General features: G+C 43.3%; 1 protein-coding gene across 5 annotated transcripts in view; it reads right to left on the bottom strand.

Annotated features, from left to right (window-relative positions):
• RUFY1 (RUN and FYVE domain containing 1) overlaps positions 1–16,091 on the bottom strand; it is a 61,155-nt gene that overhangs the window by 5,604 nt on the left and 39,460 nt on the right. For all 5 annotated transcript variants that reach the window (XM_055302787.1, XM_055302786.1, XM_055302788.1 and 2 more), the window contains exons 12-14: positions 3,676–3,773; positions 1,917–2,036; positions 1,267–1,396 (exon numbers count right to left, since the gene is read on the bottom strand). In XM_055302787.1, coding sequence (XP_055158762.1) covers positions 1,267–1,396; positions 1,917–2,036; positions 3,676–3,773 — 348 coding nt within the window. The remainder of the gene's footprint in view (positions 1–1,266; positions 1,397–1,916; positions 2,037–3,675; positions 3,774–16,091) is intronic.

The raw sequence follows: 16,091 nt of genomic DNA, 5'->3' as shown, positions 1-16,091 counted from the left end.
TCAGGGCTGATGAGGGGGAGCCTGAGTGGTGGGCACCTCCCTCCCAGCTGCCCTGGGGCCTTCTCCCTGAAAACCTGATGACACAGGCACATGAGGGCCCTTTGACCACGTTATATGTAGTTTGTTTCTTGTGTATGTAAGTGCAGGTGGGGGATGGGGAGGGTGTGAAATTCAAGTGTTAGACCAAAGAGAGCCTCAGAAGCCCCCAAGGAAGCTCTTCCCCTCCCCAGTGGGCTCCTCTGGGAGAGACTCTTAGACACTTTCCAACAAAGATCAAAGGGGGTTGGTTGGCTCATTGGGGCCGTGCAGCAGCGCCCATCACCACGTTCAACACAATGAAATCCCCAAGGGTCCTCTGCTAGGGCAGGTGTGCAGCGGATGGTGTACCAGTCCTGCTGGGAGCAGCTGTGGAGGCCACAGACACCCCCTAGCAACCCTGGCAGCAGCCGGCTCTCACTGGCACTGTGGGGGAGACAGCTGGGGATTTTATCCTGAGGAGAACTCACAGCCTGCCTGGGGCCCCTGGGGGGCCTATTCTGCAGGCAAAGATGCCCTTCGGGTAACCTACTTCCCCATGCACTCTGAAGCCTTTGCCTCAAGATCCAGGGCTCACCTTCTCCAGAGAACTGAGGGGACTCCAGAGAGACACTAGACTCAGGTCTTGTCTAGCGGGGTGGAGGGTTCTGGTTAGCTTGGCTTCCCAGGCGTGGCCCAAGACCAGAACCAGATGGTTCTGGGGAACCAGGATAGCCAACCCTGGGCAGTGGCCAAGCCCCTCTCGGGGGAAGCCGTGGACTGGCACTTGCTGTAAAGTATTCACGTTTACTGTTTCCTCTCCTGCAAGCCCAGCCCCCATCCACACAGTAGCTAGTGACCATCCTAAAACCGAAAGGGATCCAACAGCTTCCTACTGCGCTCAGGATAAGATCCAAATCTCTTCCAGAGCCTTCGGGGGCCCATGATCAGGGTGTCCACCCAAGGCTGCAGCTCCAGTGCCTCCTTCCTCCACTCGCCACTACTCGGCCTCACTGCTCTCTGCTCCTTCTCCATGACAGACCTTCACGCTTCCTGTGGCCTGAAAGGTTCCTGGCTTGCATCTCTCCGTGGCTGTCCCTGGGGCGTCATCCGAGCCTCCTCCCTGGCACTCTTCCCGGACCCCCTCCCAGTGCAGCCATCTCCCTGTGTTATTGCACCCCTAGCAGGGCTCCAAGTGGCCAGGCTTCCTGGAGATGCCGGCAGCTCTTCTCCCCAGGATGGCTGCCTTACCTTTTTTAATCCTTCCACTTGCTGTAACTCGGCTCGGAGTAGGGAGGAAGTGTCTTTCTCCTGTTGTAATTCTCGCTGAAGAGCCTGTCTCTGCTCTTTTTCTGATTTCAACTCTTTCTCTAGACTCGAGCTGTTTTCCCAAAATGAACTTGAGTTAGTCTCAGAGGGAGAGGTGAATGGAAAATGTACAACCTCCAACACATTTTCCACCTGGGAAATGGGAATTCATAGCAATCAGAACTGCCATACGGGTGTTTGAACCCGTCACCTGCAGGGATCCGTCTGCCCTTCTAGAGGGGACACCAGGACCCTGCAGGGAAGCAGGGCAGGCACACACTTGATCCCACGTGAGTGGAAAGAAAGGAAAAGCACCCTAAACACTTTCTACTAAGGGGGGGGGGGACTGCAACACGTGCTCTGCTTTCTCTAACCCACAGCCAGCTTCCACTGGAGGACACAGGATGGGGGTGGGAGAGAGCTACTGCACACCTCCTGTCACCAGCTGCGGGGCCCAGGGATGTTCCTGAACCCCAACCCTCTCCCTGGAACTAGTGCCCTCACTTATGGAAGGGGACACTGGCACTTCTCATCACTGGGCTGGACACGTTCAGAAGGGAGCCCCCAGGGAGTGCCCCCTCCCCTTCACCTACCACTGCTCATGTAGCTGCGAGAGCTGCTGCTGCAGTGCGCATGTCTGGCCGCCCAACTCCTGCTGCACCTTGAGGCTCCGCTCCTCTGCCCCTTGCCGTGCCCTTTCTGAGAGCTGTAACCTGCACCCGAAGAACCAGGTGTGCGTGAGAAAGCTGCCCTCATGACTGACGACTGGCGGTGGTAGTGTACCTTTTCAGACTCCTGTGGCTTGGGTTTTAAATACACAAACAGTAAAACTAACTCATGGCTATTGCAGCAACCAGGAGGATCAGGAGACCAGGACACATAACAGCTCTGTCACCCTGGAAGGCTCCCTAGCGCTCCCCTCTGTAGTCACCCCTAAACCCTGGCAACCACTGATCTGTTCTCTGATACCATGGCTTTGTCTTTCCAACAATGTCCTTCAAATGGAATTATTCCTCCTATAACCTTTTGAGACTGTGGCTTCTGCTCAGCATGGTATCTGAGATCACTCTCAGTCTGGGTATTAGTGGCTCCTTCCTTCCAACGGGCCAGTATTATTTCACTGTATAGAGTGCTGGTTTGTTTATCCTTCACTAGATGAAAGACTTCGGATGCACTTCTAGGTTTGGCAACTATGAACAGACCTGCTGTATAAATGTTTGTGTAGGAGTTTTTGTGTGAGCATTAGTCTTCACTTTCCTTGGGAAGGTCCTATGGTAAGGGTATGTTTAAGCTTTAAAAGACTGTTTCCAAAGTGGCTGTACCATCTTGCATCCATGCAGGTAATGTAGGGGAATTCCAGTCACTCTGGAGTCTTCTCAGAACTCACCACTATCATTAAAAAGCTCTGGCTGTTCCAGTAGGTGTGCATTGGTACCTCTATGTGATAATATGCGCAGCCCTGATGGCTAGTGACAATGAATATCTTTTTATGTGCTTGCTTGCCATCCATATGTCTGTCCTTTTTGGTGAAGTGTGTGTCCAAGACTTTTGTCTATTTTTAAAGTGGGTTGTTGAATTTTGAGAGTTCTTTATATATTCTGGATACAGGTCGTTTGTCAGTTATGTGATCAATTTGTGGACATTATCTCCCAATCATTAACAGTTTTATTCTCTTAACCATGTCTTTTTTTTTTTCTTCTTTTTCTTTTCTTAATCATGTCTTTCACAGAACAAAAGTTTTACATTTTGATCAAGTCCAGTTTATCAAGTTTTCCTCCCATGGACCCCAGGCTTTCATGTCTTGTCTAAGATCTCTTTGACTAATCCAAGGCCACAAAAATTTTCTATGTTTTATTCTATAAGTTATAAATTTTAAGTTTTCCATTTTGACTTATGATCCCTGTGCAGATGATTTTTGTATGATGCATGAGATATAGACTGAGGTTCATTTTCTTAAAGTTTATGGATGTCTGATTGTTGCAACATCATTGATTAAAAATACTTACCTTTCTCCACTGAAATGCCTTTGCACCTTTATAAGAAAATCAGTTGCCACATTTGTGTGGGTCTGTTTTCAGACTTTTGTGATCCACTACTGATTGATGTGTAAATATGACAGTGACAAAGAGCTCACTGTATAGGTCTGACCCCCTGAGAAGACAATGTGATAGTCACTCAAACATTGGTTAAAGGAATATACACTTAGGCAAGGCTGGCAATCAGCCCCCTTGCTCAGCAGGACTAGGTCCCAAAGGACCACCGGAAGGAAGTTGTCTGTCCTTCTGAGAGAGACTTCAGGTCCAGAGAATGTCCCATGTGTTCTAGGGAGTATTTGCCAGGGGGAGTGATTACCTTTCTTCCATCTGTTTCATGCTGGACATAACTTGGTTGTTTTTTTCTTCAAATGATGTGATGGCGTCATTCTTCTGCTGTAAACAGCTCTCTGCATTCTGCCAAGGCAAGGAAAAGGGGTCATACTCTGCCTCTCTCTTACCATTGTGCCTACTCGGAATTAAGAGCAGGTTTGATTTTATCCTCTGCTTTAACAACACTTTCGGGAGCATTTCATTAATTGCTGCTCTTCCCCACAATGTGGGTCACAGCTCCCAGCTTCATCAACACAAAGAAAGGCCCTGAATGAAGTAATGAGCCTTTCCTCTACGAAAGGTTCATGTTTCTTTTTCAAAAAGGAACTTCAGAGTGGGATCTGACCATGTTACTGAGCTGTTCCCATGTGCCCAGCATACAGGTGAGCTCATCTGGCCTTGGAGGGATGGTTAGCCCCCTTCTCTGGGCAAAGGGAGGCTCAGAGAGCGCGCCTGGGTGGAGACTAGCATGGATGAGTGGTGCAACAGGTTCACACCTGCAACTATGTGACTTCTGAATCCAGGCTTTGAACCAGGGCAGGTGCTGAGGGAGCAGGTGGACAGGGTGTGGCAAAAAAGCACATCTCTGTGTGTCTACAAGAAGACACTCCCCAACCCCTCTCCCCAGCAAGCTTCATTTGAGAGACAGTGTGCTCACAGGTGTGTGTGTGTGTGTGTGTATGTATGTGAGGGGCAAAGAGAGAAGCAGATTCCATGTAGGATGCAGGGCTCTATCCCAGGATCCTGAGATCAGGACTTCAAAATCAGATACTTAACCAACTGAGCCAAGAGACACTTTAAAAATAAAAGTTCTTGGGGATCCCTGAGTGGCTCAGCGGTTTGGTGCCTGCCTTTGGCCCACGGCGTGATCCTGGAGTACTGGGATTGAGTCCCACATCGGGCTTCCTGGATGGAGCCTGCTTCTACTCTGTGTCTCTGCCCCTCTCTCTCTCTGTTTCTCATGAATAAATAAAAATCTTAAAAAAAAAAAGTTCTAATACATTGTTAAGAATAATATACAGACTGTATTCTTGGATCTTAATCTAAAACAATTAGACATTAACAACAAAACAATGACTAAAACCCCCTCATATCTTGGAAATGAAACTAAATGGCATATTACTAGAACCATTGAGCTAAAAATATAAACCAGAGGAATAATTATGAAATAGTCAGAGGTAAAAGCTAGTGAAAACATTATGCAATATTGTGTGGTACTGAAGATGTACTGAGTGTTAAGATGGGTCTTAATTTTATATACTACTAAGAAAGAAAAACCTGGTACTTCGAACACATCATGCCACTGACTCTAAGATGCATCTAGGTTTCAGAGATGCTAAGATGTGAAAAATGTGCTTCTTAGATGATATGCTTTTGTTAAAATTTGAGGACTACAACTAAAGCTGCACTTGCGGGTAATTTTTAACTTCAAATAACATTTTTGTTATTTTTATTTTCTTAAGTAAATTCTGCCCTCAGCATGGGGCTCAAAGTCATGACCCTGAGATCAGGAGTCACACTCTATTGATGGAGCCAGCCAGGCACCCCCATATAACATTTTTTATGATATTAAAGAAAAGATAAAACGGATAAGCCAAGCATGCATTTCAGAGGTGAAAATGAAGTACAGAGCAAACGCAAAGAAATCAGAAAGAATATAATAAAAGTAAGGGTGGAAATCAACGAAAAACATTAAACGATAGACAATACAGAATATTAGGAAAAGAAGGTGGTTCTTTGAAAAGATTATTAGAGAAGACACTTCAGGCAAGAAGGGATACAGAAAACACAATCCAAGTAAGAAAATCCTGAATGAAAGAGATTTAAAAACTCTGTAAAAGAACATTATAAACAGCTCTGAGCTAAAACATTTGAGAACCTTAACAAAATACATTTTGTAAAAAATATATCAAAACTGTCCAGAGAAGAAATAGAAAGTACAAATAGGTTAGTAAGCATTTAATAAATTGAAATGGTCATCAGAGTCTCCCTGCTCCCAAAGCCTCAGACCCGGGCGAGTCCTGTTACAGAGGTGGGTTCTCAAAACTCTTTGAGAACAGACATTTGTTATCTTATATGAATAATTCCAGAGAAAGCGAGCTTTAAGAGAGCAGGAAAGCTTACGGTGCCAGCCCAACCTTCTGAAGGCAAATAAGGTTAGTAAGAGGAAAGATAACTAGAAGTCCACCTAAAAAATAAACATCTATATTATATACAAACTATTGCTAATGGTACTGAGTCTATTTAAATATATCATAAGCAGGTAGGATTCCAGGAATGTTAATCAATATAAATTACAACATAAATAAAGAGGAAAAAATATTATGATTATCAAAAGAGATACAATACAGAGGAAAAAAAGCATTTAATAAATACAATACTCAATCATGATAAAACTTCTGAGCAAACAAGAAACAGAAGTGAACCGCCTTAACTCACTGAGGATCACACAGCAAACATCTAGCAAGCATTACAGCTAATGGAGAAGCTTTTAAATACATTCCTTTTAAGATCAGGACCTCAAGTTTGCCCATGGTTTCTGCTACTGCGTAATGTAGTCTTGGACAGCCTGGCCAATGCTCTAAGAAACAAAAACTGAAGGTAAAGAAATTAAACTCTATTTACCAATGATATGATCAATTACACCTAAAGCCAACAGATCAACAGAGAACTGTCAGGTCCTGGTGATGTGCAAAGGTGCTAACAGAAGATCAAGCGCGCAAGCACACGAGCTCTTTCCTGTATCAGTAAGACCAACCTAGATGATACAGCAAAATTAGGCACAGTCACATGAGCAACAACAATTATAATCCAGGAACTCACCTGGAGAAAATGTAAGACACTTATCCAGTAAAAAGGACAAAAAAAAAAAAAAAAGAAGAGAGAGAGAGAGAGAGAGAAAGAGTATGTGACTCAATGAAAAGCTATCCCATACTCTTGGGATGGAATGACTTTTTATACTATGGAGATCAATTTTTTCTCGAATTAACCTATAAATCCAATGTAATCCCTATTTATGAAATTCAGTTGAATTTTTTTTTTTTTTTTAATAAATTTACTCTGGGACCTCCTACCTTAATCCTGGGCTCCAGTCCCACCTGCCCCTGCTGCTTGTACTGCTCCAGCCTGTGGGTCCAGTCACAGCTTGGTTCAGGCTGGATTATTTTTAAAAAAATTTTTAAAAAGATCTCTTTATTAGGGACGCCTGGGTGGCTTAGTGGTTGAGCATCTGCCTTTGACTCAAGAACATGATCACAGGGTCCTGGGATTGAGTCCCACATTGGGTTCCCTGTGAGGAGCCCGCTTCTCCCTCTGCCTGTGTCTTTGCCTCTCTCTCTCTTTCTCTCATGAATAAATACATAAAATCTTAAAAAAAAAAAAAGATCTCTTTATTTGAGAGAGAGAGAGAGAGAGAGCACTCACACACACAAGTTGAGGAGGGGCAGAGAGGGAGAGAGAATATCCCAAGCAGACTCCCTGCCAAGTGTGGAGCTCAAATCCCACAACCCTGAGATCACGACCTGAGCCAAATCCAAGAGTCAGCTGCTCAACTGAACTGCCCAGGTGCCCATCAGCTTGATTTTTAAAAGGAACTTTATAAACTGTTCTAAAATTTGCGTCAAGAATAAAGGTTTACAAATAGAGTCAATCTTAAAAAAAGGAGGGGGAGGGAATAGGGGGGAAGGAGGGCAGGCTTGTTCTCTGTAATGGGTTGAGTTCTGTACCTCTCAAATCTGTACATGGCAGTCCTAACCCCTAGTACCACACAACATGACCTTATTTAGGAAGTGGGCCATCATGGACATAATCAGTGAAGATGGCATCATAGTGCAGTAGGGTGGGCCCTTAATCCAGTATCACTTGTGTCCTTGTTAAGAGGGGAAGTATGGACACAGTCATGCCTGCAGGATCGTATGTCAAGTGAAGGATTACATATGGTGGTCAGCAACCACCATGAGCCAAGGAGCCAGGGGTGCTCCGTCCGGTCTTCCTCACAGCTCTCAGAAGAAGGCAACTGTGCTGACACCCAAAGTCAGACTACTGGGCTCCCGAATGCAAACCAATGCAGCTCTGTCAAGCCACTTGGTCTTTGGTACTTCGTTACAGCAAGCCAACAGACATGAAACTTACTACACAGAGCAGTGCTGATTAGGTAACTCAAACAGGTAGACAGACTCAAGAGAGACCTCAGGGGCAGTTCCCCTCACATAGGAACCTGATCTACGATCAGGGCTGGCACTGCCAATGTGAACGAGAAAAGAGAGGATTAGTTTTGTGGTGGCTGACTGTGTAGAGAAAACCAAAAGCAGATCTGTAAGACTGAACATGAAAGTTAACTCTAGATAGTTTCAGAAACCTATCTGTCAGGTTCATCAAACTAGTGTAGAATGTCTTTGACACACAGGCTTGGGAAAGGGCTTCTTAAAATCCCAACTTCAGCCCATGACGTGAAAAGTTAGCACACCTGGCTACATAAAAAATAAGGACTTGAGGACACCAGAGGAGGAGGAGAGGGGATATACTGTATTCGAGGAAGTAAGGGACTGATATCCAGACTACATGCAGAATTAATGCTAATCGGAAAGGACAAGACAAGGGGAGGCTCTAAGACGGTGATGCACAAGACCGTAACCTCTCCTCCTCCAGACACACCAAACCTACACCAACACCTACTGTGATTTCCCCCTAAGAACATAGAGCTGACCAAACAGTTTCTGCACACCAAACAGAGGGACCACACGGAGAAGGGCAGGAGAGGTGGGGACACAGGACGGTAACCCAACCCTGGTGTTGTACCTGTGGCAGGGTGGGAGAGCACCAATTGGCCTATGTGCATGTGCACCTGCCCTGGGGCACGGGGAAAAGCTGCAGTTTAAAATGGTAGCTGGATTGTGCTGGATTGTGGGTGAACTCCCAGAGTATCTGCCAGGCTCTGGGGGAGTTTGCTGGAATGCTCCCCAGTTGCTGGGGAGCAGGCGCTGGTGAGGACCATTGTTGATGGTCCCCCTTCACCTTGATAGCACAAACAGCAGTGTGGTCCAGCCATTCTGGACAGCCCAACACCTCAGTGAGCCCCAGTTCCCCAGCTCTCATCAGCCCTCAGCGTCTCCGAGGGGCCCTCCCAAGCTCCAGCTGTCCTGCCAAGGCGGAACCAGTGCAGCACACACTGGATACCCTGGATGGTGCCTGCTACAGCTCCAGCTGTCCTGCCAAATCAGGCCTATACCTGCTTCGGCTCTATATGACTTGCCAGGGCACGCACTGCCCAGAGCACCCTAGGACCCCACCTTCTGCCTTGTCTATCCCCACTTCAGCCATCCCACCTGGCCCTCCACCCCACCTTCAGACCTCCTGGCCTGTACCCATTTAAGCTCCAGCCATCCCACCAGGATCTTCACTATGCAGAACATCCTGGGACCCACCCCCCCAACTTCTTGGAGTATCTTGGGGCCCCCTGGCCCATGTCCTCCATCAGCTCCAACTTCCATGGAGTGCCCTGGGAGCCCCAGCACACGTGCTTGATGAAGCCCCAGCACAAGACCTCAGACACACGCAATCTACACAGGGCACAGTCCTATACAAGGTCAGTCACCTCTTTAAGACCTGAAGAGGTAGCTATTCTGCCTCATACACATAAATAAGCACAGGAAGTCAAACAAAATGAGGAAACAAAGGAATATGCTCCACATGAAAGAACAAGCCAAAACTTTAGAAAAAGAACAAAAGGAAGGTAAGCAGTCAACCTGATAAAGAGTTCAAAGTAATGGTCATAAAGATGTTCACCGGACTTGCCAGAAGAGTGGATGACCTCAGTGAGAACTTCCACCAAAAGAAATTTTATTTTTAAAAAAATTTTTTAAAAAAGAAACAGTAAGAGTTGAAGAATACAATGACTGAAATGAAAAGTATACCAGAAAGACTCAACAGAGATCAGGGGATGCATAAAATCTGGCTCAGTGATCTGGAAGACAGAGGGAAAATTGAAAGCATCCAAGCTGAACAGCAAAAAGAGAAAAGAATACTACAAAAAGGTTAAGGAACTTTTGAGACATCAAGCATGCCAACATCTGAATAATATATATCCCAGAGGGAGGCGAGAGAGAAAGGGGCAGAAAACTTATTTTAAGAAATAATAGCTGAAAACTTCCCTAACCAAACCTGGGGGAAGGAAACAGACATCCAGGCCCAGGAAGCACAGAGAGCCCTAAACAAGATGAACCCAGGGAGGTCCACACCATGATACATGATAATTAAAATGGCAAAGCTTAAAGATAAAGAGGGGATCTTAAAAGCAACAAGAAAAAGGCAAATAGTTACATATAAGGGAAATCCAATAAGGTCATCAGCAGATTTTTCAGCAGAAACTTTGCAAGTGGGACGCCTGGGTGGCTCAGCAGTTGAGCGTCTGGCTTTGGCTCAGGGTGTGATCCTTGAGTCCTAGGACTGAGTCTCACACTGGGCTCCTGCATGGAGCCTGCTTCTCCCTCTGCCTCTCTGTGTCTTTCATGAATGAATAAATAAATAAAAAGAAAGAAAGAAAGAAAGGAAAAGAAAAGAAAAGAAAAGAAAAGAAAAAAGGAAAGAAAAGAAAGAAGAAAGAAGAAGAAAGAAAAGAAAAGAAAAGAAAAGAAAAGAAGAGAGAGAGAGAGAGAGAGAGAGAGAGATAAAGAAAAACTTTGCAGGCCAGAAGGGAGCAGCATTATGTATTCAAAGCACTGAAAGGAAGAATCCTACAACTTAGAGTACTCTACCTAGCAGGAGAGATAAAGAATTTCTCAAACAGAAGTGAAAGGAGTTCATTATGCCTAAACCAGGCTTACAAGAAGTATTTAAAGGAGCTTCTTTGGTGGAAGAGAGGCCATTACTACAAGTAAGAAAATTATGAAAGGGAAAACTTAAAAAAAAAAAAAAAGAAAGGGAAAACTTTCACTGGTAAAAGCAAACATAAAGTAAGGGTTGGATCAATCAGTTATGAAGCTAATAAGAAAGGTAAACAAGAGTAGTAAAGGCAATTATATCAGGAAGTAGTTAAGGGATACATAAAATAAAAGGATATAAAATACATCATATACATAAAAAGGGAGTAAAAGTGTAGTGATATATATTATTGTATATATATATAATTGTGTGTGTGTATATATATATATATTATTGAAGCTCAATTTGCCAACATATAGTATAACACCCAGTGCTTATCCAATCAAGTGCCCTCCTCAGTGCCTGTCACCCAGTCACCCTATCCCCCAACCCAAAATATAGTGATTTTTAGAATGTGTTCAAACTTGACAGACCTTAATAGACATTAAGAGAACTTATTATAAACTGTTTATATTCAGAATGTTATATATGAGTCTCATGGAACTACAAATCAAAAACCTACAACACGTACACAAAAAGTAAAGAGAAAGGAATGTAAGCATAACACTGTGGAAAGCCATTAATCACAGGGGAAGAAAGCAAGGAAGAGAGAGGGACGCCTGGGTGGTTCAGCGGTTGGGCCTCTGCCTTTGGCTCAGGGTGTGATCCCACAGTTCTGGGATTGAGTCCCACACTGAGCTCCCTACAGGGAGCCTGCTTCTCCCTCTGCCTGTGTCTCTGACTCTCTCTCTGTGTCTCTCATGAATAAATAAATAAAATCTTTTAAAAATAAAACAAAAAAGGAAGACAGAACTACAAGAATCAACAGAAAACAATGAATAAAAAGGCAGTAAGTACATACTTGTCAGTAAGAACTTTATTCTTTATTTATTTTTTAAGTTGTATTTATTTATTTTAGAGAGAGAAAGAGCACATGAGCATGGGGAGGGGCAGAGGAAGAGGGAGGAGCAGGCTCCCCACTGAGTAAGGACAGCAACTTGGGGCATGTTTTCATGACCCTGAGATCATGACCTGAGCCAAAATCAAGAGTTGGACACTTAATTGAGCCACCCAAGCACCCCTATCAATAGTAACTTTAAAATATTTTATTTATTTGAGAGAGAGTGAGCACGAGAGTATGCAAGCAAGGGGGAGGGCGAGGAAAGCGGAAAGAATCTCAAGCAGACTCTGTGCTGAGCGTGGAGCCCAATGCAGGGCGTGATCTTACAACCCTGAGATCATGACCTGAGCTGAAACCAAGACCCGGATCCTCAACTGACTGAACCATCCAGGCACCCCATCAGTAATAACTTTAAGTGTATATGGTCTAAATATGCTCCAATCAAAAGACATAGGGTGACGAATGATAAAAAAAAAACAAGACCCATCTATATGTTGTCTTCCAGAGACTCCCTTCAGACCTAAAAACATACACAGATTGCAAGTGAAGGAAGGGATAGAAAAACATACTGCATGCAAATGGAAGCAAAAAAACCCAAATCAAACCAAAAACTGGGGTAGCAGTACCTATTTCAGACAAAATAACATTACATAATGATAAAAAGGGATCAATCTAGCAAGATGAGCTAACAACTGTAAATATCTGTGAACCCAACACGGGAACACCGACTACAAAGAGCAGCTATTAACAAACATTAAGAGAGGACTGATAAAAAAAAAAAAAAAAGACTGATAGTAATACAATAGTTGGGGACTTTAACACCCTACTTACATCAATGGATAGATCATCCAGGCAGAAAATCTATAGGGAAACAGAAGCTTTGAGTGACACACTGGAGTAGATGGACTTAACAGATACATATAGAATATTCCATCCTAAAGCAGCAGAATACACATTCTCTTCAAGTGCATGGGACATTTGCCAGGAGAGATCACATGTTAGGCCACAAAAGGAGTCGCAATAAATGTAAGGAGTCTGAAATCATACCAAGCATCTTTCTCCACCACAACAGTATGTAACTTGAAATCAATTACAGGAAAAAACCCAGAAGAAACACAAACATGTGGAGGCTAAACATGCTACTAACAACAAATTGGTCAACTAAGAAATCAATGGAGAAATTTAAAAAAGTACCTGGAGACAAATGAAAGTGGAAACACAATGGTCCAAAACCTTTGAGATGCAGCAAAAGCAGTTCTAAGAAGGACGTTTATAGTGATAAAAGCCTCCCTCGAGAAAAAAGGAAAAATCTCAAAACCAACAATCTAACCTTATACATAAAGCAACTAGAAGAAGAGCAAAAGCCCAAAGTCAGTACAAGGAGGAAATAATAAAGAGTGGATATAGTGAAACAGAGACTAAAAAAAACAATAGAAAAGATCACATGAAACCAAGAGCCACTTGTTTGAAAAGATAAAACTGATCAACTTTTACCCAGACTCAATGAGAAAAGAGAGTGGGCTCAAATAAATAAATTCAGAAATGAAAGAAGAAAAGTAACACCTAACAGCACAGAAATACAAAGGACTGTAAGAGGGAGGCCTGGGTGGCTCAGTGGTTGAGCTCTGCTTTTGGCTCAGGATATGATCCCAGTTCGGGGACTGAGTCCCACATCAGGCTCCTTGTAAGGAGCCTGCTTCTCCTTCTGCCTATGTTTCTGCCTCTCTCTGTGTCTCTTGTGAATAAAATAAATGGATTCTAAGAAACTTATGATCGTCTAAGAATGAATCAGGAAGAAATAACCAGTTTCAAAGTGGTGAAACTGAATCTGTAATAAAAAAAACTCCCAACAAACAAAAGTCCAGGACAAGATGACTTCACAGGGGAATTCTACCAAATAGTTATTTAAACAGAGTTAATGCTTAATCTTCTCAAACTCTTCCAAAAAACAGTAGAGGAAAGAAAACTTCCAAATTCATTCTATCAGGCCAGCAGTGCCCTGATACCAAAACCGGAACAGAGGTACTATAGGTCAACATCCCTGATAAATACAGATGCAAACATCCTTCAGATATTGGTGAACTGAATGCAACGAGCTATTAGAAGGATTATTCGCCACACTCAAGTGGGATTTCAGGATGCAGAGCTTGCCTGATATCTGTAAATCAATCGTGATACAACATATTAACAAAATGACGGGTAAAAACCATACGATCATCTTCATAGATGCAGGAAAAATATTTGACAAAATATAATATCCATTCATGATAAGAACTCTCAACAAACTGGGTTTATTCCATCTCTTTTTTTATTTTAAAGATTTTATTTATTTATTTATTTTTCAAGATTTATTTTATTCATGAGAGAGAGAGAGAGAGGAAGAGAGAAAGAGGCAGAGAGATAGGCAGAGGGAGAAGCAGGCTCCCTGTGGAGAGCCTGATGTGGGACTCGATCCCGGAACCCCAGGATCACGACCTGAGCCTAAGGCAGATGCTCAACCACTGGAGCCATCCAGGTGCCCCTACTTATTTATTCATAGAGAGAGGCAGAGACACAGGCAGAGGGAGAAGCAGGCTCCATGCGGGGAGCCCGACGTGGGACTTGATCCCAGGTCTCCAGGATCACACCCCGGGCTGCAGGTGGCGCTAAACTGCTGCGCCACCAGGGCTGCCCACAAACTGGGTTTGGATGGAGCATACCTCAACATCATAAAGGCCATAAATGACAGAACCACAGCTGAGCATCAGACTCAGTGGGGAAACACTGAGGTTCCTTTAAGGTCAGAAACAAGACAGGGATGTCCACTCTTCCCACTTTTATTCAACAAAGAACTAGAAGTCTTAGCCAGAGTAGTCAGACAAGAAAAAGAAGTAAAAGGCATCCAAGTTGGTAAGAAAGAAGTAAAATTGACACTATTTGCAAATACATGATACTCTATACAGAAAACTTGAAAGACTCCACCAAAAACCCGTTAGAATAGATAAATGAATTCAGTAAGGTTGCAGATAAAAAATTAATATACAGAAATCAGTTGTATTTCTATATACTAATAACAAGCACAAAGAAAAACTAAAAAACCACCCCATTTACAATTGCATCAAAAATAATACAATAGGAATAAACTTCCCCAAGGAGATGAAAGACCTATATTGTGAAGATTGTAAGATATAGATTAAAAAAACTGAAGATTATAGAAAGAAAGACCATGCTCACAGATTGGAAGAATTAATATTGTTAAAATATGCAGAATCTGTAGACTATCCAAAGCAGTCTAGAGATTCAATGCAATCCCTATCAAAATACCAACAGTATTTTTCATAGAACTAGAACAAATAATCTTTTTTTTTTATTTTTTTTTAATTTTTTTTTTTATTTATTTATGATAGTCACACAGAGAGAGAGAGAGGCAGAGACATAGGCAGAGGGAGAAGCAGGCTCCATGCACCGGGAGCCCGACGTGGGATTCGATCCCGGGTCTCCAGGATCGCGCCCTGGGCCAGAGGCAGGCGCCAAACCGCTGCGCCACCCAGGGATCCCTAGAACAAATAATCTTAAAATTTGTATGGAACTACAAAGGACCTCAAATAGCCAAAGGCATCTTGAGAAAGAATAAAGCTGGAGGCATTGCAATCCCAGCTTTCAAGCTATACTACAAAGCTGTAATAATCAAAACACTATGGTACTCAAATGAAAACAGACACCTAGATTGATGGAACAGGAGAGCCCAGGAGTAAATCATATGGTCAATTAATCTATGACAAAGGAGGCAAGACCATATAATGGAGAAAAGACAGTCTCTTCAACAAATGGTGCTGGGAAAACTGGACAGCTACATGCAAAAGAATGAAACTGGACGACTTTCATACATCACAAAATGGATTAAAGATTTAAATGTGAGACCTAAAACCATAGAGCATAGATTGCAATCTCTTGGCACACTGGCCTTTGCAATATTTTTCTGGCAAAAGACAAAGTACAGACTGTTGGGATAACATCAAACTACAAAGTTTTTGCATAGTGAAGGAAGCCATTCAACAAAATAAAATAGCAACCTACTGAATGGGAGAAGATATTTGCAATTATGTCTGATAAGGAGTTAGTATCCAAAATATACAAAGAACTCCTACAATAAACAAGAACAAAACCAATCTGATTAAAAATGGACAGAGATACCCGAACAGGCGTTCTCCTACAGAAAATATCCACATGGCCAACAGCAGGTGAAAAGATGCCCATCATTACTAACCATCAGGAAAATGAGAATCAAAACCACGCTGAGATGTCACTGGACACTGGGGACAATAGCCAGTGCTAAAAAGATAAGAAATGACAAGTGCTGGTGGAGGAGGAGACCAGCTTTCTGATGATCTGTTTGCTGGCCTGGAGGTTGCATTCGGGACCAGTCACAGATGTTCTTCATGCCTGACTCGTGGTTTCTTTGACGATACAGTCCCCTCAGTCATTGTATCTGCTGTTTATTTCCCCTCAATCCATGTGTCGGTGACTACAGTTTACTGCTTCATTTATTAAACACAGTTCTTGTGCCTGCCTCACTGCACTGTGTGGGCAGGGGCAGGTTGTAAACTGGTGTAGCTACTGTGAAAAACAGTCTGGAAATTCCTCAAAAAATTAAAAATAGGGGA

Source organism: Nyctereutes procyonoides, unplaced genomic scaffold (genome assembly GCF_905146905.1).
Source record: "Nyctereutes procyonoides isolate TBG_1078 unplaced genomic scaffold, NYPRO_anot_genome, whole genome shotgun sequence".
In the NCBI taxonomy this organism is placed as follows: domain Eukaryota; kingdom Metazoa; phylum Chordata; class Mammalia; order Carnivora; family Canidae; genus Nyctereutes; species Nyctereutes procyonoides.
The sequence above is the reverse complement of the archived record's forward strand: the minus strand, read 5'-3'. Positions and strand labels throughout refer to the sequence as shown.